General features: G+C 47.2%; 1 protein-coding gene across 4 annotated transcripts in view; it reads left to right on the top strand.

Moving 5' to 3' along the window:
• gphnb (gephyrin b) overlaps positions 1–22,482 on the top strand; it is a 63,505-nt gene that overhangs the window by 14,570 nt on the left and 26,453 nt on the right. For all 4 annotated transcript variants that reach the window (XM_072702863.1, XM_072702862.1, XM_072702861.1 and 1 more), the window contains exons 2-8: positions 3,809–3,887; positions 16,961–17,018; positions 17,101–17,193; positions 18,396–18,490; positions 18,575–18,641; positions 19,900–20,172; positions 21,645–21,779. In XM_072702863.1, the coding sequence (XP_072558964.1) occupies positions 3,809–3,887; positions 16,961–17,018; positions 17,101–17,193; positions 18,396–18,490; positions 18,575–18,641; positions 19,900–20,172; positions 21,645–21,779 (800 nt within the window). The remainder of the gene's footprint in view (positions 1–3,808; positions 3,888–16,960; positions 17,019–17,100; positions 17,194–18,395; positions 18,491–18,574; positions 18,642–19,899; positions 20,173–21,644; positions 21,780–22,482) is intronic.

Below are 22,482 nucleotides of genomic sequence, written 5' to 3'. Positions count from 1 at the left end.
TTGTGTGTGTGTGTGTGTGTGTGTGTGGTCCAGGTATACCTTACCTTATGTCGACCAAATGTCCCCACAACGTGAAGAACCGTTTTTTTACCTTATAGGAACCAGTTTCCTGGTCCCCATATGGGAAAACTCTATTTTATAAAAATCCATGACTGCAATGAAAAAACTGGTTAGGGCTGGGTAGGGGTTAAGGTTGTCATAGTTAGCATTAGCATTTTTCCCATAGAAATGAATGAGCGGTCCCCAAAAACATATGATTACATGACTGTGTGTGTGTGTGTTTGTGTGTGTGTGTGACCGCCCTCCCCAGTGCCCTGTCCAGATTTGATCTGGAACTCCCCATTCCCCCCAGCGCTCTGTGTGCAGTATGAGAACAGCGCTTGAATGCATCTCACTGCCTGCAGGACACACGGGGGAACGCCGCGGTGCATCTGGCATGCATGTGGCCACCCCAGTATTGTTCCCTAAGACTTATATACCCCGGTGGCTAGTGTCCGGCATGGCTGGACCTCAAGGTCAATTAGCCATTGGTCATCTGGGTCTCAACTGACACATCCACTGTCCTGTGAGAAGGACTCGCTTGTCCTGAACGGGGTCATGGTGAGCCTGGAGTCTATCCCAGAAAGCGCAGGGCACGAGGCAGGGGACACCCCCCCCCCCCCCCCCCCCCCATGGCAGTCCAACACAGGACACACACTCACTGAACCACACGCTACAGGTGCCTTAGAGAAACCTATGAAGACATGGACAGAGCCAGGAAAATGCATTCAACCCTAACCCTACAGTTAGATATTCTAGGGTCTGTGTCACCCACCTTTAAGTGAAGCTCCCTCCCCAACCCCCCCCATGTTTGCCAGGGTATCCATGCCCCTTGGGTGTGAGCCACCATGCCCCCTCCCCACACCCAAGTTATATATTATATAAGACCAAAAAAAAAATGCCAAAAGCAAATGAATAATTTCACTTTTCATCCTCCTGCTGTTCTGTATTTATGCACCGTAACCACAGCTGGCTGATGATGCTCTTTCCAGAACTTTCCTGGAAGCTGTAGCTCCATCCTCCTTCAGCCTCATCTCCTCATCATAGTCATGGTCCAAGAGGCTGAGATTTTCATTGGCTCTATCTCTCAGGCTCTCCATCCTTGTCTCTCAGCTCTTTCATTCTTATATATATTTTTTTCCTGCGATTTGACCAGCGGACTGGGTCTTTGAACCGATACTGCTAGCTGTCCTGGTTTTGCAGTTGGTCACTGTCAGTGTCTCACTGCGCTGCAGCTGAAACCGTAAATCATGTGGTGTAACCACACCCAGTGCCGAGTCGTCTTGACTGCCATCCTAGGAGTGTCACTGAGCACATGCTCCGCTTCTTCATCCCAGTGGATTTACCCACCAGCTCCCTGCAATGCCACAACCAGCACTTCAAAGCCAGCAGCTGCAGAGGGTCATGCTTCCAGGGTCCCTCCTCTGCCACCCCCATCATCTCCCACACGAGACACCCCCAGTACAGGGATATACCTCTTGTTTCAGATCCCCATCCCCCCCACCCCACTTCGTCCCCTGGGATGTGCCTAAACCCTGACATTGGCCCTGTGCCCCAGTAAGTAGGATAGGCATCCCATGGTGTGTTTGGCAAAACACGGTTCTTTAATGTAGGATTATGGGAGTGACTGGGGGTGGTGTTTTTTGGGGGGCAGTCAGTCGCTTTTCAGAGATATTGAGCACCTCTCTCTGCCCCCCCCCCCCCGCCAACCCCATCCCCTGCCAAGCATCTGTCCCCTGGATCCACTTTCAGGCTCAGAGCTGGAGTGACTCCACCACCTCCAGGGGTGACATCCCAATAGGCAGTGACTCACTGAGTACAAACGAGTCCTGTTGGGGGGGGGGGGGGGCTGCTCTAAACTCTTTATTTGTGCACACTGACTCACAGGAGAAAGGGTGTTGCCCCTCCAAGCTAAAAGTGCGCTCCGATGCTCTGCCTGCCGCATGCGGGGATGCTCCCGGCGCCGCTGCCCGTGTGAATCCGGGCCGCAGAACCTGGTACCGGGCTCTTAGAACCGCTGACATGGCTGTGTTCCACTGGTCTTAAAAACGACACATAACTATTAAACATTTAAATAAACCACGGCAGGTGCTGGTGAATAATTCCAGGAATTATATCATATTGCATTTTAGATGAGAATGAATATTTAAAGCATTTGAGATGAAGTGTGTTGTTCTGTAATTGATTTTAACCTGCTGGTTACTGGAGTCTCTGGTGCTGTGTCTCACGGCAGAACCGGCGTTGTTGATATTTACTGCATTTCGCCGTCTCCCTCCCCGTGCTCCCGTATCCAGGCTCCCTAAGTTGTCCATTATGAGTCTGTTCTTCACCACCGTGTGGTCGGGGGGAGGTCTCTTCTCAACGACACCTTATCAAGATGCCCGTGGAAATGTTAGCATTTCTTTGACTAAGTATGATCGCTCCCCCTCGTCACTTTCAGGAAGCCCCCCCCCCCACAGAGGTGGTGCATCATCAATGAGAAGTGCTGGCAGAGTGGGCGGGGGTGTCCCCACAGCTACAGACTGGTCCTGACCTCACAGGGCTGATGAGGGTCTATGCGAGCGTGGCTGCGCTGTACCCATTGCATCTTGCCGCCAAAGGGTGGGCCTGGAATGTGGACTGTGGTCATCGCACCCCCCCCTCACTCCCCCAGTCTCCTGCTCCCCCAGCGGTGGGCTTGAAGCACGTACCTTGGTATCGGTGTTGTTTTGATGTCCCCTCTATCATATCTCCCTCCCCTCTCCTCCTTTCACCCCTCCTGTCGTCATTCTGACGGCCATCTCCACGAAACGGGTGGCTCCTTGCTCTCGTCTCCATGGTGACAGAGTAAGCCCCCCCACGCATCACCCATCCCCCCCCACCACCACCAGCACCACCCATTTCAATGTCTTTTGGCAGGAGATGCTGGTTTGTGCGTGGTAGCTATAGTTTATTTTTTTAAGGTGACTTTCTATTTTTAGAAAAGTAAAACTATCTCTGTGCGTGTCACTGTGTATGTGTGTGTATGTGTGTTTGCGAAGATTGCCGACAGTTCCAGAAGGTTTGTACCTTCTTCCTTGACCTTCAAACCAAGCTTAGTGCACTCAGCCCTTACAGCCAGTAGGATCCAACAGCAGATGTCGGTGTGCTCGCACTGATGTGAAAGGCCCCAGGTCACTATTCTATATGTGATGTTGTGAGCAGGAGCAAGCGTGCTTCCCCTTTAAAGGGCATGGTGGTGTCAGGTTACGGAGTGCTTCCATTGGCTGAAATGTCAAGTATGCAAATGAGGGTACTTGCTTGGTTAGTGATAGTTTTATTAGTATTATAGCCACTATTATGCTCTGGATGCAATGTTACACAGTTCTGTGCAGTGGTATCTTTGTTTGACAGATCTCTGCACATCAGTGTAGTGTGACATTAGCTGTCCCTGACCCCCAACATTACACAGCACCCCCAATAACCCTGATGTGTGTAAACATCCCAAGAAGGGATCAACACACACAATCCAAAGTTTACAAAGGGTTAGAAGGTCCCAAAAGGGACATGCAAGCTGGTCATGATATTACCTACATAATTATTTAACACCATGACCCTCAGCTGTCTCTTCCCACCTTGGAAACTGGACACTCACCACACACTGTTGAGCTGTGGACACCCCACAGTCCTACAGCCAATGCAGATGTGAGGGTCTTTGCCATCCTGGCAGTATGAACACGTTCATGTCATTAGTAATGCATGTATCTTCCCCCCCCCCCCCTCTCTCTCTCCCCTCCCCCTACCCGTGCAGTGAGCGACAGCTGCTTCAGGAACCTTGCAGAAGATCGCAGTGGAATCAACCTCAAAGACCTCGTACACGACCCCTCCCTGTAAGTACCAACCACCCCCCCCCCCCCCCCCCCAGCTGGGAGTGCTGGGAACCATTTGCAGGGCTTGTTGAGGACTGTGTAACACACACTCCGACTTACATGGTTACATGGGCTGGTGTGTGGCTTGGTGGGTGCTTCTGATCAGAAGGTCACTGATTCAAATCCCATGATGTCAGCGGATGTCATGTCACTTCCCTTAACCCTACACCACCGTGTGAGCCAGTCTTGCATAGCTGTCATGGTGGACTTTGGGTTCAGACCCAGAGCTAACAGCGCTGCAAGCCACAATGAGTGTTCTGTGTCTGTGAAATTAGGACTCCAGGCCCATCACTGGCTCTCCAGCATAGGTGAAGGGGTCAAAGTACAGACCATTTTCACACTTCCTGTTCAGACTTCAGCAAAGCAGTTTACCTGCACTTCTGGCTTATCACTTAACTATGGCCGAATCATCTTGTCGCTGTCACTTACTGTACCTGTTTGCTCCACTTCACAAATGCCAACCTTACCTGAGTTTTCATGATTTCCCCCTGAATACAGAATTGCGGAAAGCCTGTGTGAGTTCGATAAAGAGGGACAAAGGTCCGCTTTTTATTCAAGATGCGGAGGCTGTTTTTGCCTCGTTCTGGTTGTAAACACACTCGGATGATCACCTCAAATGAGTTATTACATTGGATATCCAAATTCATCATAACAAAGCCGACAGATAGTATTGTGGTCTTGTCAGTTGTTGGCATAAAAACCTTTGCATTTAAATTATTGAGTTGTGTTCCCCCCAATATCAAACTCTCTCCTACACCACTATTATCTACTCTCTCTCAAGTGCTGCCATACTTTATTGGAACACCAAAATGTTCCAAAACTGGCGATCATGACTGACTGTAACCAGCATCAGCCGTAACTAACTTACAGCCACAAATTAGCATAATGTGTTGAACATCTAATTGTGAATGTAGGTTCCACCCATGTCAATAAAGGCATTCATTAGCTTCACTGTGCGTACCGAACCGAAATGATGCACACAATGGTTCACGATGAATATGTGAACCAATATAACCCTATTGTTTATTATGAAAAAGATGTTGAGGTTTCACAAGTAGAGAAAGTATGCATACATGGAACTGAACAAAAGGAATAGACAAAACCTGCAGCTACAGTGGAACAAATGGATAGAATATGAACTTGAGTCACAGATGGACTTTCAGGACCTACACCTATAGTGAGTTAGACTCATTATTCTTTCACATTGACCTGTAGCATCTTGCTTCCACTTCATTGATGACTACTTTTGACACTGCAAAAAAATCTTGGAAGCTTAGGTTATGACATCTGATAACCTGAAATATTGTATTTACACACAGAGAATTGAACCAACAAAAGTGCTAAATTAATGCTAAATGAAATAAGCGGCTAATCAACAAGCTCATCCGAGATGACAAGTAACTTTCTTGCAGGATGTATTGCATAATTAAACCACAGTTAGCTTGTCCTCTTGGTAACTTAAATTATTTAGACCATTACGAATGGTAACATACAGTAAGAGACAGTACTAATCATGTGAAAACCGGAAGTTACAATACACAGTTTAGTACATTTGACAAAATCTTCCTGTAGGCGGTTCTGTTGTGAGGCTCTATAAGGTCACCAGTAATGATGTCAGAGTTTGATTGATACCAAAAATTTGACTTTGATACTGATACCAGTTTTGGTGCTTCAATATTTAGATATTTAGATTATATTGCTTTGAAATAAGCAGACCTATTAGGGTCATTCTCACAAACTCATTACCATAACACATCAATTTTCAAAATTTTTTAATTAGTTTGACAACAGACTGAAATTAAACAACTTCATTGGCTGAACTGTCAATTTTGCCTCTGGGGTAGTTAATCAAGTTTATTGTATTACCATTTATTTTTGTAATAAAAAATTCACCAAATCCAGGACAAGAGTTACGGAGATGAGAAAAATGACAAAACTAACAAAAACTGAGCAAAAAAGTAAACATATTATCATACAAATTGATTGTTTATTGTGGGTTACATGCAATAAAGTTGAAAGGTTTATAAACATTTCATCTACTTTAGTGTTATTTGACCTTTCAACTGTTACAATAATGAGATTTTTGGGTACCTATTTGGGGAAAATGGTTAAAAAATGATTAAATCAGATCACCAAATGACAGCTTTGATATACCTAAAAAATGAAGGTGATGTCAATTAATTAAGATCAATTAAACTGCATTCAATACAAAGATTCTGATATTTTGACCTCAGCTGTTTTATTTCAGACATCCCGCTTCTCACAGAAGATCCAGGAGTGTCCCACAAATTGACAGCAGCTCACTGACAACCGCGAATGATATGCAATGTCATGGAAATCTGTTGTTCCGCTATTCAGCAGCGGTAAAATTAGCCAGCAAGACATTTTAGTGCTGCAACTTGCCCCATCTGGTCGGCAAATTCAACTGTCAGCAACACCCGCCAGCATTGGGCATGGGTGGCATTTACTTGTTTATGTCATCAAGACATTATACCACAGTATATAGAATTTTGATGGTATTTTAAAAAGCCAAATAAAAAGCAAAATTTGTCAGGGGGGGTATTTTTTTTACTGAAAATGCCCTAGCATATGGTATTACCTTAATACCACCCAAGCCTAGTGACACGCTACCTTAAGATTAATATGTCTGTGGTGGAATGTCTGTGTCATGCTGGGAAAAAGAGGTGATGATCCACTAGCGGCTTCATGACAAAGAGGGTTTATTGGGGAAAACATAACACACTGACATAAACTACAAGACAAAAGGACCATAAGGGGTCAGAACTAAAAACTACAATGAACCATCCAAGAAACTAACCAGAACAGACACTTAAATACACAGCTAATAAGACAATGCATTACAGATGAGAATCATAACCAATTAACCAATCACAAGGACTCAGGGCAAAGAAGGAGCAGGTGTGATATATTACAGTTAAACAGCACTGGAGACTAGGGAAAATGAACAAACACTAAGGGTTAACTAATGCAAGGAAAACTGAATAAAGAGGGGACAAGGAACAAAAGACAAGGAACCAATTGAAATACAAAAAAACAACAGAAACAGGAAAGCACCGATAACCAACAACAATAAGGAAAACCGAAAACCAAAAAAAAAAACAAACAAAGCAGGTGGGGGTTGTTCCTAGCCAGCTTTGAACCCACGACTCACAGCGGCAGTTCAGGGAACAGGGGAAGCACACAGGGGCTGAGGGGCAAGTGACATGGGGGAAGACAGGATGGCCAGCACCACCTGCTGGCCAAACGGGGAAGAGATGTGAAAGGCAGGGACGGATGGGTGTCTGATATTTGTTTCAGCTGATCATCATTCAGTATATCTCACTTCTGCTGCCCTATGTATCACCTAGAGGCAGAAAGTAGTGTGTCTATCTTCAAAGAGCGGATTCAGTACGTCCACTGTGGAACACCATTTCTTAAACACTGTCATTTGCAAAATAATTTAAAAATCATACTACGTTAATTTTTTTTGTATTGTGATACTGATATCAGTATATTGGACAATTTTACACGACTCAGGCAAATCTACTAGTTCCTAGCTACAATACTGTGAAAAACTCTTAGCCAGTCAACGAAAATCATGTGTAAATGATCATCATGTTGGTGTAAAACTAATATTATGCCGGCCAAAGTGTGTCAGCCTCAAATTCTCTCCTAAAGTCACCTCAGTATTTGCAGCAACCATCCAATACAGCGATGATTTTGACCACTAGCATGCCGTGTTTGGCTAATGAATACCTTATTGACTTTGTAACTAATTAAGTTAAATAATTAAGTGAGCTGGTGGTAAAATGTAACAAATACATGGAATGGAACGGCTGAGGTGCCCCTGAGGAGAGGTTTGGGAGCTGAAGCGATGTCTTCTAGCCATCCAACTTTTTGGAGAACAGAAGAAATTCTTGTTTAGGTTTTATCGTGTAACTCTTAATTTGCATATGCTTTAATGTTAAATAGTGTTTTTGGTCTCAGCGAATACATACTTACTACCCAAGAAAAATAGCTTTAAACATTTCCTTTGACTGCAAAAGAGTTTTTGCACAGTACTGTATTGTAGGCCTTCTGAATTCAGGACATCCAAACACAAAAACAGACAAACACTATATGGCCAAAGGTATGTGGACATCCCTATTATTTACAGGATTTCACTAATTAAGTCTCTCTCATTGCTGGCAAGGTATATAATTAAACACATTGCTGTGCACACTCCAGGAAAAAACACTGGCAACAGAATGGGTGGTCGTACAGAAAAGATTAGTGACTTTTAACCAGAGGTGGCAATTTCAGGTACAGAAAGTAAAAGTCCAGACCATGATTTACTTTCAACCAACCAGTTGAGCATAAAGAGTCACAGTCACAGAGTACTCAGCTAGTTGGTTGAAACAAAATCTTGGTATGGATTTCCACCCCTGCTTTTAACTTGCCACAAGTGTAGGGTGCCATCTTTACAAATCAGTTCATCAAATATCTGCCCTTCTAAAGTTGCCCTGGTCAACCACAAGTGTCTCTAAATTGCCCATGGTGTGTGTATCCAGTGATGGAGAGATTCCCCTCATGTTGCAAAATGAGTAGAAAACATGTTGACAATTTAATGTATTTTAGAGATGCTGTAAATATATATTTAAATGGTTCAATGAGGCTAATCTCCCAATGATTTAAAACATTTTTTTATCCAGTAAAATGTTACAAACTAAATAAGACACTGATAAGGATGTTCACCCTCAGCTATTGCTGTTGTTTCCTTTTCTCTTCTTCCGGTTCTTTGTAGTTGCTTGCGGGGACCACCTTCATGACATGTCCATTTGATATAGATACCTTCACATCTGCTTCTAGATCATTTATGCTGAGTTCTTCCACAAATCATCTGTTCACTTTGGTTTCAGCAATGTCCAAATTGACAGCATTCAGCTTGAATTCACTGTGAACTTCCACTGCCATGTCCATGATTTCCACTGCAACTGCTGTGTCACAAGCTTTCTCTGTAGTCTCTTCCACTTTGACCTCTCCAATTTGTATCTCTACAGTTTCACATTTAGCACCACTTTGATTTACATTGTCGAGCTCAAACTGGCAGAGGTCTAGCAGTAGAGCTGCTATTTTCTTGGTGGTCTGCAGGTTTTATGGAGATTCTCCTTTTGTTCAGCTCAAGAACCTCCAACCCATGCATGTTTAACCCCTTATGCCCCCCAGGCTGGTTAGTGGGTGGAGCTTCAGGGGAGCCTCTCCTTCATCACCTTATCCCCCCCAGGCTGGTTAGTGGTTAATAAGTTAGATTGTATTGGTTAATAAGTTAGATCACACATTCTGTTCTTATACCGACTTGTAAAACCTACTGTCCTCCCATTCCCATGTCATGCGGACCTGTTCCCCTTCCATACAGGAAGGAAAATATTACAAGACTAATTGAGGATAGGCAGAAAAATATCCACTGTAGTAGAATCATGGCCTTACGATTTGTCCTACCTTGTTGAGTATACCATAGCACGACTGAGCAAGTATAACTATCGATCGGTGCTACCCTATCAAAAAATGCTACTGTCAAGCAGATAGTTATAATTAAGTAGGCCTAACTAAATTACCTAATGAAGTGCATCTTGGTAGTGTAAAATACCTTATCAGATTGTATGACCAGGGTTAAAACTACAGGTAACACATCTTGATAGACTGAAATACTTTATCAGATTGCCATACCTTTATACAATACTTGGGTAGCACATTTCGATAGACTAAAATACTTAATCTGGATAGACAGAACTGATATTAGGTAACTTGATATGCAGCATACAAAACACCAATAGTAAATCAGTGTTATACTGATATTAAACTGTGATAAAGACATTTAATAAAATATTTAATATGTATGAATGTCAAAAAATGCACAAATTGCATGAATTACGCAAGACTCAGGTGTAATTCCTGTGGAAGGTAAGATTGATTGCTAGGCGGTTGTTCAAGCAGGAGAAAAAGGAGGTTATTTCATTGTGTGGATGCGCAGTACCTAACAGTAGGACAGTCCAATCAGTAGGGTGAAATGAACACCAGTAGTCGTGCAGACGTCTGTCAGTAGTGAGGCTCCCCGTGAATGGCGGTGCAGTTTTAAATAACGTTTGTGTATTATGCATACCCAAAATATTATTATAATACTCTAAAGCGGCTAACCAGTATTACAGATCAATGTACGTCTTTCCAGTTACATACAACGAGTAAGCTATACACATTGTTAAGAACTGAAAGCAACCTGCCCAACACCGCACAAAAGCCGGTTCAATATACCGTCTTAAATTATTGAATGTTATGTCCCATCAATTTAAAGATAAATGACCAGACGGGAGTCGAAGAGAGTAAGCATAGGTCTTCTCTAAGAAGTTCCTTTTCAGTTCTTTGTAACAAAATGGAAGTACAATTCCGATAAGTTCTTGCCACCAGAGAAAAACAGACTTGCTCGCTTTCTCTTACTATTCAGACACTTCTGACTACAGTTGTATTACAGAGTGATACATACAACTAGATACAGCCTGTCACAAATAGAACTGCATGTAAACAAAATTGAAATTACCCGTTACACATAACAACATAATTGTACATACATAACATTACCCAACAGCAATAGCACAAAATTTAAATTTAGTTTTAACAGTTAAATATGCATAGATTTAATAAAATCTATTCAATACACAGATTCTGATATAAATTTGACCTCAGCTGTGACAAAATCTCATTGATAATACAGTACTTTAGGTTTATTTTTGTGTTTGTTTTGTTCGCCAGTTAGCTTACCCTACTTTTCATCCCTGAAGGGATATGAATGAACTCGCATGTAGACTAAACACGACTATAAGCAGAGACACGAAACATAATAACCGTTAAATTGCATCAGTATCCTAGCATGCACACCTGACCATCTTCAAACTCCTTATATAAATCAGGGTCAGCGAGAGACGTGCTGCCCCCATATAGCAGCGTTTGCAGGTAGGGGCAGGTAGGTTTGCATGATCACCGGTCTTCCATCTGCGTAAAACTTCTCCACACAAGAGACGTGAAATGACTGCGACTGTGTGTCTCCGCACAGAGTAGCTTCAGTAGGACCACTATATGTGACACAACTTCTCTTAATACTGAAATTTGCAAAATGATAGTATCTTACTGTTTTAAATTTTCGGCGTTGCAATACAACATTGACATCTCTGTACCAAATAATGTTAAATGACTTTGGAGGAGAACATGAAGGGATCACAGGACTGGGCAGCCTGACAGACTCTGTCTGTTTGGGTGAGTAAATGTTCTCTGGGGATTTTAAGGCTTCTCTCTCTGCTCTCCGTCCTCGAGTGACTTCACTAGTAACACTCTTTGTCAATTTTACAAATTGCAGGTGATTAAAATAGTGGCGTATAAATCATGGTGATGACACTCCGCTTGCTTTCCTCCAATGAATCGGCCCAGTGGGCGTCTTTGCCCCTGTGTCCTGTACATCTCTCTGGTCCCACTGCGAGGGGGGTAACTGCTTTAAACACTGCACTGTAAAAGGATTGGCCAATGTTGTGAGGCATGTTTATGACACACCTCTGCTTTCTGTTGTGGTCTTATTATAATCACAGCATTTTGAGGGGCACCGTCAGTGACCTACATTTTATCATGTGTTTTTTTATGCATCCCTCTGTCATGGGGCCATTCTGCCTTTCTAGCACAAGGTTTGTGGATGGTGACACTGGATCTCTGCCAGTGACCTCTCAATCGTCGGCTGGGAAAACGATCGGGAAAACCACCTCTTTCATATGATTGGTTGTATGACCATTCCGCAGCCTTCAGAGCATTCTGTAGTGCCATCCAGACCCTGAGCATCTCTGCAGAATCTCTGTGGTGGTGGATTTCGACCCCCAAGCTGTGCTCGATTGCCATGCCAGTTATATGTAGATGGAAGTCAGAATTGAATGGCAGTGACGTCACAGAGGCCTGGGATCCTCACCAGTGCAACAACCCCTCATCTTGTGAACAGTCTATGCGATTGGATAGGGGGTGGGGTGTTTATACTCTTGGGACCAGGGAAGGGGGGGGGGTGACCCATGCTTAAGAAAGATCACAGTCCAGTGGGGGAGGGGTGCTCGCTGGTGAAAGCTCGCGGACATTCAGAGAAGGGGAATTTGAACGCTCCAGTGCTTCTCGCAGACGCAGACCCTGGTTTCACAGGTGGATGCTGTCAGGGTCTGCTGGTTCGAGGGGATAATTAATCGAGGGGTAGAGGACCTTGTTTCTGACACTGAGAGCAGATGGGTTCTCTTTCATTATTAAATTTGTCTCTTTAGCAAAACTCTCTGGCTTGGGCTGAGTGGAGGCTGGGTCACAGCCCAGCAGTCCAGGCCGTGTTCTTGGCGTCTGTTTGAATGCCTTTCTCTGCAGATACCTAAATGCCACTGCATCCCTTTTTTACATCTTACTCATTTAAATAATTGGGTTAGGTGCTTTTCTTAGCTGGCAGCCTCCCGGGAGGTCCAGTCTGGTACTAAACGGCGTGCAGTTAAGCCCAGTGGTCTGTTTTCCCGCAAATCATCTTGTCTGGTTTTTATTTTAGCTTTCTACTTGATCTCATTTTAAGTTTTAATGGATGTCACACATGTATTGTATCATAACTTGTTTAATTAAGATATGGAATAACTTATAGTAAACACACAATGAAATTAAGCCTCTCTAAAGGTGAAATGTGGTCATAAAGAGAGGATGACAGGTAATATTTGATCAGTTCTCCATTTTGCGTCACTGAGATTCACTGGGGAGTACCTCGATATTTTTATGGCTTCAGATCACAGCCCCTTACTGAGTATTCGTCATTGTTCCACGATCTGAACTGATATGAGCCGTGTGCCACCGCAGGTGAGGAAAAAACAGGCATCTTTAAAACACAGCGACGATATCCCAGGACCTGTGGGACTAGTAGGACATTGACGCATCTGCGGCAGCCTCGCTCCCGGCTGGAATGCGCCGATGTCCGCGATGCGCGGACCTAGATGCTGACCTAGAAACTGCAGACTTTACAGAGGGACGGGAAGGAGGCGGAGTGCGTCTCATTTCAGAGGCAGGTCCGGCTTAATTGTTCAGGGACGTTCGAGTGGCGTTTCCCCAACGATCGCAAGCTGTAATCCACTCGGGACCTCTTTCTCCCTCCAAATTTATTTCCCTGGGCCGACCTTCATCTGCCCGCCGGAGTCGGCCGAGAGCTTCGCCTCTAATCGAACGTGACGGCTAATAGCAGGGAGGGAGAACTGATGCAAGAAGGTGTAAGCAGCAGGCTTTAGATGCTGATGTGAGCAGGTGGCGGGAGCTGGCTGGGAGTTTGTCCGGGGTGCGGGGGGACAGCGCCTCCTGTCACAGCTGAACGCCAGGGCCACGGAAGGCGGGGCACTGCCATCGGGCAATGATCACATAGCCCAGTCAGCCCCCCCCATAAAGCCTCCCATGTAACTAGTCCAGGGGGAACGGCTCCTGCTTTGCTTTTTGTGCTCAGTGAGACAGACCACAATGGTTAAGATGCAAGCCGTGCCAAATCGCAGCCAGATTGCAGACCAGTGACGCATTTTTCAGGCCTTGCTGCATCCCCGCTTCTTTGTTTTCGGAAGATTTATGTTTATTCTGTTGTTGATTTTTGGCAGATGCCTCTTTTCCCAAAGAGCCTTGCAGTGTTTGTACATTTTTACATTTTACAACTGTTTATAATGTGAGATATTTAGCTAAAGCGAAATCCTGGCTCAGGTGTACGGCAGCTTTTCTTGTTTGGTCACATGTTCGGCTGAATTATTAGTGAATTGATTGCTTTTCTGTGCTTGAGTGCACGGGGATGGTGTGGCTCTGTGGTGGTGAAATATCCGCAGGCCAAGTTTTGGGGGGGGGGCGGGGGGGGAACTGCATATCACCTAGTGGGGCTTGGCTCCCTTAGGCCAGGCCGCCATGCTGGGGGTGCTTTGAGAAAGGATGAAAATTGCTGCGTAAATGCGGTGAATAATGGATTGAGTAATCTGAGCGGAGAGGACTCCTTATTGGGAGGTGTCCCAGGACTGGGGAGCAGCGGCACGAGGAGGCGGCAGCTGAGCCGTGGAGATCCTCGCACGCTTGCTGTCACACACACAGATGCACATATGTGCAGATGCATAAACAGCCATTCATAACACGTACACGTGCACAAACTCACACACACACCCGTGTATGGATACAGAGACAGAAGCACATAAACTAGTTCCTCTTATCTCAGGTTTACAGAGAGCTTTAAGCGCGAGGTAATCAAAGCTTCTTTTGTAACAGATCTGGCCGACCCAGTTAAGGTGTTTTCCCTTCATCTCTTTCATTTAATTTCAGCAGAATCTCTCCATAATTCAGCACAGTAACTCTTACTGCTAGGAGAGGAGACAGTTGCACAAATCCGCCTATTGGCTCTAGTACAAGTACTGTTTGCGCATCAGATTTTCTCCCGTGTCGATCCCAAATCCAAACAGCATTTCCTGGACCGTGAATGGGGATGCGAGCCTTAATCACTAAATCAGATACACACAGGAACGGAGTGTGAGTTGGGGATTTAAATGAATTTAGCTGAAAGATTGCAGTTTTTCCGGTTAGAAACCAATTCTTTGTTTCCTTTGAAATGCAAAGGGCCCGATCCCTGTGTCAGTGTGTCTGATTATTGAGCTGATGTAGCTGTCATAGTGCTGAATCCCAGGCACTCAGAATGCACACCAGCAAACGACTCCGACTTCCTAACCCCTCCCAGCTTGGACTGCAGGCTCCAAGCTCGCAGCAAAGATGTTGTCCCAGCTTTTCCGAGAGGATAATTATGCCTGCTAAGTAAATAATAAATGAAATGTATACATCCAAATGTGGCAGATCTGCTCAGAGCTGGCATTTTTTGACTTATTAATATTTAATATTGGCATTATCTGCGTTGTAAGTGTAACGATGGCTCTGAGGAAAAAAAAATAACATCAATATGAGTTGTCTCGTAATAGTTAGAGATATTTGCGTAAACCTGGAGGTTGTGTTATGCGGATCCGGACCAAGGATTATTAATTATGAATTACCCAAGAACATTTAATGGGAACGGGAGCAGTTATTTTGTGATAGCAATGAGTGATGGAACTGCTCCGGCCCATTTCGGGGTTGGGGTTGGCAGGATGGAGATGCGCTCCTGGTTCTTACCTGCCACCTCAATGCATGTCTGCAGCCATACCACCTGCAGTTAGGCCTCGGTAATCCAGCTGAAGCTAAGCAGGTTTGAGCCTGGCCAGTACTTGGATCGGAGACCAGCTGGGTTGCAGCTGGAAGCGGTGTTGGTGTGGCCACCAGGTTAGCCCCTGCTGTGGTCTGTGTGGGTCCCAATGTCTCAGTGCAGTGATGGGGACACTGTGCTGTAAAAATGGTGCTGTCCTTTAGATGAGACGTAAAACGGAGGTCCTGACTGTATGAGGTCATAAAGGATCCTAGGATATCCTTCAAAAGAGGAGGAGTGGTACCCTGATGCCCTGGCTAAATTGCCCACTGTGGCCCTTTCAAATTTGGCCTCCTAATCATCCTCTATATCTAACTGGTGAATTCTCTTAGCCACTGTGTGGTGAGTGTACTGGTGCAGAATGGCTGCTGTCGCATCATCCAGGGTGATACTCAGTGCTGGTGGTTGAAGTGGCTCCCCTTTGGTTCTGTAAAGTCCTGAAAGGTGCTATATAAATGTACCATTCATTCATGTTGTAGTCATGCACTGCAAATGCTAATATTTTTCTCTAGAAATATAAGCATGGACCCTTTCGAGCTGTCTTGTTTTATTTAGACAGTATTACATCCCGCAGACAACATGATTTTATTCTAGGGGGAAATGCCGAGTCTGTTCTGTCAGCTTGTAGCGATGTTGTGTTTTGTGTCAATACCTTGCGTTTCATGGATGTAGCGCAGTTGTGGGGGAGAAAATGTTTCTAAGTTTTTGGTTCAGGGAAATGACAGGTTGGCTATCAGAGTTTAATGGTGACTTCGCTGGTTTCTTTTCTCTTAGTCACAGATAAGTGTACCACCAGGGGGCGACAATACACATGCTTAGTTTTCCTAATGGTGATTTGCTCGTCCATCATTCAGCTTCTCTTGAGTATGACGTGTGTATAACAGCCATCACTAGATATTTATGAAAAGAGGCTTTCTAAGGCTGGTCTGATTTTAATGAATGCACACTATTTAAACTAATTAGTGTACAGCTGTAGCAACAGCGTGGTATACATACCCTGTGTTTCATAATATTACAATAAAAAATGTTGTGGCAGATAATGGCCATGGATGATGGGATACTGAAATCAAAATGAAGCTGAAATCTTGTTTATTTCTGGGTTTGTGGGACTCTAACAAAAACATCCGGTTCTCAACCCATGGGTCGCGACCCAAGTTCTGAAAGGGCCGCGAGGAAGATTTGGAAACGTAAGCATTTTAAAACCAGCAAGCTCCTATGCTGATCCATGATCAGTTTTCCCAGCCCCAGTCCTAGAATTACCCTATATTGGGTCTGCCACTGATTAGTGCAAAACTAGTGAACACTCAACCAATCCAAGAAGATAAACCACAGATGCTTAATTTAAAATTCACTGGCACATCCAATCAGATTTGCAGAGTGCACTGCTTGATCATAGAATTTATTTAAACCTTTATTGATATAGGGTCATGTCTGAGCTGACAGGGTATAAATTGGGTCATGGTGCAAAAAAGACTGAGAACTCCTGCTGTAGACCAAAGCAATGACAGTATTATGACAGATGCCCTGTGATGTAGGCCTACACGTTGTGTGTATATATTTGGATATCTGGACGTTGTCCCTACGCCATGGTAACATGCTGCCAAGGGAGATGTTGTCCCACACCAGCACTGGGGTGTCCTCTGTGCTGAGGAAGTACCAGGTCTCTAACTTAGAGTGATTCATTCCTCAGGGCCGGGGCTGAGGAGGAAGATGACTGTTCATTCTCGCTGCTGAATAGATGTGCTTCTCAGCTCCTGTCATTCCTTCATTTCAGGCTGGGGGGCATCGTTTCTGCCTACAAAATAGTGCCAGATGAGATCGACGAGATCAAGGTAAAAGGTTTCCCTTCCCTCTCGGTTTTCTGGGGCGCTGGGGTTCATGGCTCACCCACCCCCATATTTCTTGGTTTTCCAGGAGACACTGATGGACTGGTGTGATGAGAAAGAGCTGAACCTCATCCTGACCACCGGGGGCACTGGGTTTGCCCCACGTGATGTCACCCCAGAGGTAAATACAAAGAAAGCACCAGCAGATGCCCTTGTAGAGTCTTTAATGGCCTCTTGGTTTTCAAGCCCTTATGTATCAACCTCTGCTACCAAAACGCGAGCTGTGGCGGACGTCAGCACTTGGGCCTCCTCTAACGCCACGTGACGGTGCGCCTCAGCCGCAGTTCTGACTCCAGGTCTGAGAATCGGTCCCAGCGGAGCCGTCGGTGAGGTCGAACTCCTCACCAGCTGACACGCGCGTCGCTCAGCGCAGTCTCGCATCACGGCCGCTGATTGCTATGCAGCGTAATTAAGTTTCCGGGCCCGGGGGAAATAATGGCCAAGCCCGGAGCGGGTCTCCAGCCAGCCTCTGCTTCGTGCCCCGGTTCTGTGTCAGCGCCCGGCGGGGTGCTGGATCACTCCCCACGCTGGTGCTCGGGAAAGGCGTGATACCCTTACGGAGAGTGTTCCTGCTGTCGCAGCAGATAGCGTGCTGTGATGTAAACGAATCTGACTGCAAATAGCACTTGCTTTTTGGTTAAAGGATATTTGATATAATTATCAGAGTACAATGGTGCTTTTTTATTTCTTTTCTTTCATTCAATTCTCAGCTAACAGTCCCTTAATTGGCTGTTTTTCCTTCATTAAGCTGTACATTGGCGTTGCGGTTGGCTCCCGTAGAGATGCACAGGCAGCCCGGTAACAGGAGGAGGCCCCGGTCTGCCCTGCCGTGGCTCATGCTTTGGTTGATATGCAGCGTCTGAGTGAGAATGAGGTCTCCAAGGAAGTCAGATAGTCTCAGAGTTCCCAGGGGCCCAGGTGGGGATTGGGGTGCGTTCAGCTCAGGCCGACTGCTTCTTTGAAGAACATCCCAAAGTACTGAGATTCTGGATCTCTTAGTTTAGCCACTAGGTGGCGCTGTTCTGACAGAGACCGATGGACTTATCTTCCCCACCATAAACAAGACAGCTGTTCATGGTCCCATCCCGGGGGTAGCAGTTGTAGCACCTCAGTAATTTCTTTCCTTTGAAAAATGGTCATTTCCTTTTGCTTGGTTATCCATCCAGTGATCCCATGGTCCTTCTGGTTGCTTGGTTACCCATCCAGTGATCCCATGGTCCTTCTGTTGCCTCACGGTCCGGGGGGGGGGGGGGGGTGGTCACTGGCTTATACACTTTTATTCTGAATACCTTGAGCTGGCCCCCTCCCCCTATCTGCCCACAGGCCACTAAGGAGGTGATTGAGCGGGAGGCACCCGGCATGGCCCTGGCTATGCTCATGGGGTCCCTCAACGTCACGCCACTGGGCATGCTGTCCAGGTAAGAGCCTGAGGCCTCCAATGGGGCGGGCGGAGGTCAGCCTGAGGGCTGTCTGACTGAGGGCCTGCCCCTGTGCTCGTGCAGGCCTGTGTGCGGGATCAGGGGGAAGACCCTCATCATCAACCTGCCTGGCAGTAAGAAGGGCTCGCAGGTAAGAGGACAGAGTGTGTGTGTGTGTGTGTGTGTGAGCTTCCCTCTCCTCTGAGATGTTTCATGAACTTCCTGTCCCGATAAGCAGGCTGGTTCCCTCCCAGCCATCAGACCTCTGCTCTGAAGGAGCCTTAACTACACATAAAAGCTACCGTTATGAAAATGTAGCCACATGCTGCAGCGGGTCCTCCCCACGCCTCCTCCCTGCGCCTCCTTAATTGGGAGGAATCGGCAGGCCACCCAACTCCCATCGTCTCTGGGACGAGGGCCGAAAACGAGTGCGCCTTTCGAGGCCTCTCCGTTAATTCGAGAGTCCGAGCCTCGAGTGGAGCTAGCGGGATCTGGGGAGAGGACAGGCGGGCGGGAGCGCGCCGTACTGTGGCGGTTAGCGTGATTAGGGCCTCGCCCCTCCCGTTGCGTCCACAAGGGGAGCAGGAGGGACAATCTGTTTATCAGGAAGGGGCCCGTGCTGTGCCTTATGGAGCACACAGACGCCAATTAAAATGTTCTGGCTGGATCTCCTCTCTTCAGTTTAACAGGAGGCCAGGCCCGCTGTGACTGGGAACAGATATTACTATGATACTCGTACTAAATGGGAGCCCAGGATCCCTGGTTTAGTGTTATTTCAGCCCTGTTTAGGACAGTATCGCTGTTCTTCCCCCGGGAAGCATGTAGTTCAGTCCTCAGTATCATGTTGTGATTTTGTGCTCAAACATAAATACAAACACATACATTTGGAAGCAAAGTGTGAAATTTTAATGCCTAATGTTTCTGAACATGATCTATGGTGCAGTTCAGTAAACAGTGCTGGAATAAATTGTAGCTGGATTCTGCGAAAGTGGCACTGGTTTCCTGCGACACTGGAGGACCGGGCCCTGACCTGGCGTCACCCTGAGCTGGAGAGCGGTGGACTGCCCCCCCGGTGACAGGGAGACAGGTGGCATGCCCGGACCTCACCCCTCAGCCTCACCATGCTAACAGGGTCTGACGCTGTCACCAGGGGGCCCTGTGTCCTCCACACTCTCTGAGGAATCAGTGCCGATCGTGCAGAAGCTGCCATCATGGACACAGGGAGGGGGCAGGTTCAGACATGCTTTTAAAGTACCCAGTGAAGGCTCTGTGGGAGTGATGAACAAGACTTTCAGCCAATCAGGGCTCAGTGTGCTGCTTGGAGACTGCCCTCTGAGGGGTGTGTGAGCCAGTCAGTGTAATGTTGCCTTATATCTCACCCTCTGCCCTCCTCCCCCACCCCCCCCCAGGAATGTTTCCAATTCATCCTGCCCGCACTGCCCCATGCCATCGACCTTCTGCGGGACGCTGTGGTCAAGGTGAAGGAGGTGCAGGATGAGCTGGAGGACCTGCCCTCGCCACCTCCTCCGCTGTCCCCACTGCCCGCCACTGGCCCACACAAGCAGACTGAGGACAAGGGCGTCCAGTGCGAGGAGGAGGACGAGGACAAGAAGGACAGCGGCGTGGCCTCCACCGAAGACAGCTCCTCCTCCCACATCACCGCCGCCGCCATCGCTGCCAAGGTAACAGCGACGGAGTAGGGACAGGGACACCTATAAGTCACCGGTGTCACACTGCATGATAACCAACTGTGAAGAAATCGTGCCCAAAAGCATGTAAACGGCACTTTGTTTGGGTCTGAACCATGCGGTCACTGTAGTACCTGAGTATGAACCCAACCTCTCCATGTTCATCCTAACATCTCCTCACCTGTCTGTAGGAGCATGGTTAGTAAGTGGGCAACCACTGGTTACTAAGAGCAGTGACGAGTGACTCCGAGTGACGGTAGGACTGCCTCATAACTACAGCTGACTGTTGATGACTGTAACTGACCATTCCTGACTGAACATTTCTGTTGCTGAATGAGTGACCTTTAATAAGTGTTACGGATAGTTACTGATTGATTACTTTATGAGTGACTGATAGTTACTGTTGACTATTAGTAACCGTTATTGACCTTCAGTGACCATTAATGATTAAAAGTCCGTTGGTGACCATTACTGACTGACTGACTGTTACTGACAGTTACTGACTGAGTGACCGTTATTGACTGTTAGTGATCGTTACTGTTACTGGCTGTTACTGATTGATTGTTTGATTGTTGAGTGACGTACTGACCATCAGTGACCGTTAGTGACCATGCTCCCCCATGTCCCAAATGATGTGTGCTGTGTCCTCCATCAGTGTGGCCAACTTCCTGTTGTCATGTCAGAAGGTGTCCACTGTCCATCCATGGCCTCACCCTCCATGATCGCACTCGCAGTGCTGGAGAGCTGCTGGTAAGACCCTCAGGCCCCCCCAGCACAGGGCTCCTCTGCCCTTTTCCTGCCCTCCTAGTACCTCATAGAGAGTATCCTTGTGTCTCCCCGTCCCCTCCGTGCTCCCCCCTCCCTCCCATGGCTGAGGTGCTGCTGGCCGCCCATCCGGCTGTGACGGTCCCTCTGGCCCCTCTTGGCAGCAGTCACTGGTGACTGTGGTGCCCGTCTGCCGGGACTCTGCAGGATCTCACCCCCGAGACGCCGCCCTCCTGCAACCTGCAACAAACGATGGACCTCTGTCTGCAAGAGATTAAAAAAAACTGTAAAAAAAAAATAATAATGGTCATTTTAAGGAAAAGACTGTGTAGGGGGGATCAATCAGCCAATCAGCACTCTCCGTCAGCCACACCCTCACGGCCCGCCCACATTGTCTCATTGCCCTCATCCTGCCACGCCCCTCTCCCTCTCTCCGCTTCTCATTCACTCACTTCCGCTGAGCCTCCCCCTCTCTTTCTCTCGCTTCGTAATTTCCTTACCGTCTGTCACCTGCTGTCATTTCCCTCCCATTCATCACAGGATGAGATGCTTCCATAGGAAAAGCCATGTTTCCAGAAGCATCACTGCTTTGTGAGGCTCACGGTTTTGGTCACTTTTGCTGTCCTCTGACCACTGGCAATTTACCTGACTGATCACTCTCTCTCTCTCTCCCTCCCCCCCCCCCATGGCCTATGGGACAGATTCCGGACTCCATCATTTCGCGGGGTGTCCAGGTGCTTCCGCGGGACACAGCGTCTCTCAGCACCACCCCCTCCGAATCACCGCGCGCTCAGGCCACCTCTCGCCTCTCCACTGCCTCCTGCCCCACGCCTAAAGTAAGCACCCCCGCTGGCTGCCGACTTGCCCCCCCCCCCCACCGCCCTTCCCTATCCCTCCCCCCTCCGACCTACCCTACCCCACCCCCCTCTTGCCTCTCCCCCTCTCTGTTTCATGGCTCTTCCCCTTGCTCGGGGAGGCTTTCAGCCAGCGTAACAGCTTCTGCATCGTTACACTTTTTAAGGTCCTCATTCTGGGCCCTCAGGCAGCAGGGCAGGACGTGAAGTGGTCCTTACAGCGACCCCCATGCATCATCCCGTCCATGAGAGCGGAGCCCTTGGGCTGGCCCAGAGGGGGCATGGCCACGTATGTGGACTCCAACCCGGGGACCAATCGCATCCCGGCCTTTTGGCACCAATGTCGTCGGGTCCTTGTCATCAGGACTGACCGCCGGCCGGTTTCTCATTCAGACCACGGGGTGTTGATGTTGGGCACGTGGCAGGACGGCTTTCAGTTCCCCATGTCCTTTAAATCCAGGACCCAAAGACCATGGCAAGCAGGACTTCCCATGCTCGGGGCTCGAATCCCCCGTCGCCCTCTCGATGGACCCATGACTTGCACCATTGCACTTTAACCATGGTGGCAGATTAAGGAGGAGAGACCTGAAGTTTGGGGTCAAGCTCCTTTTTAGCAGTAGAACCCCAGAGGCGAGAGACATAGCAGAGTGCCGCTCTGCCACATGGGAGCGCGTACAGCCGTCAC

Source organism: Paramormyrops kingsleyae, chromosome 19 (assembly GCF_048594095.1).
Source record: "Paramormyrops kingsleyae isolate MSU_618 chromosome 19, PKINGS_0.4, whole genome shotgun sequence".
In the NCBI taxonomy this organism is placed as follows: domain Eukaryota; kingdom Metazoa; phylum Chordata; class Actinopteri; order Osteoglossiformes; family Mormyridae; genus Paramormyrops; species Paramormyrops kingsleyae.
Note: the sequence above shows the minus strand (reverse complement) of the source record. Positions and strands in the feature narration are given on the sequence as shown.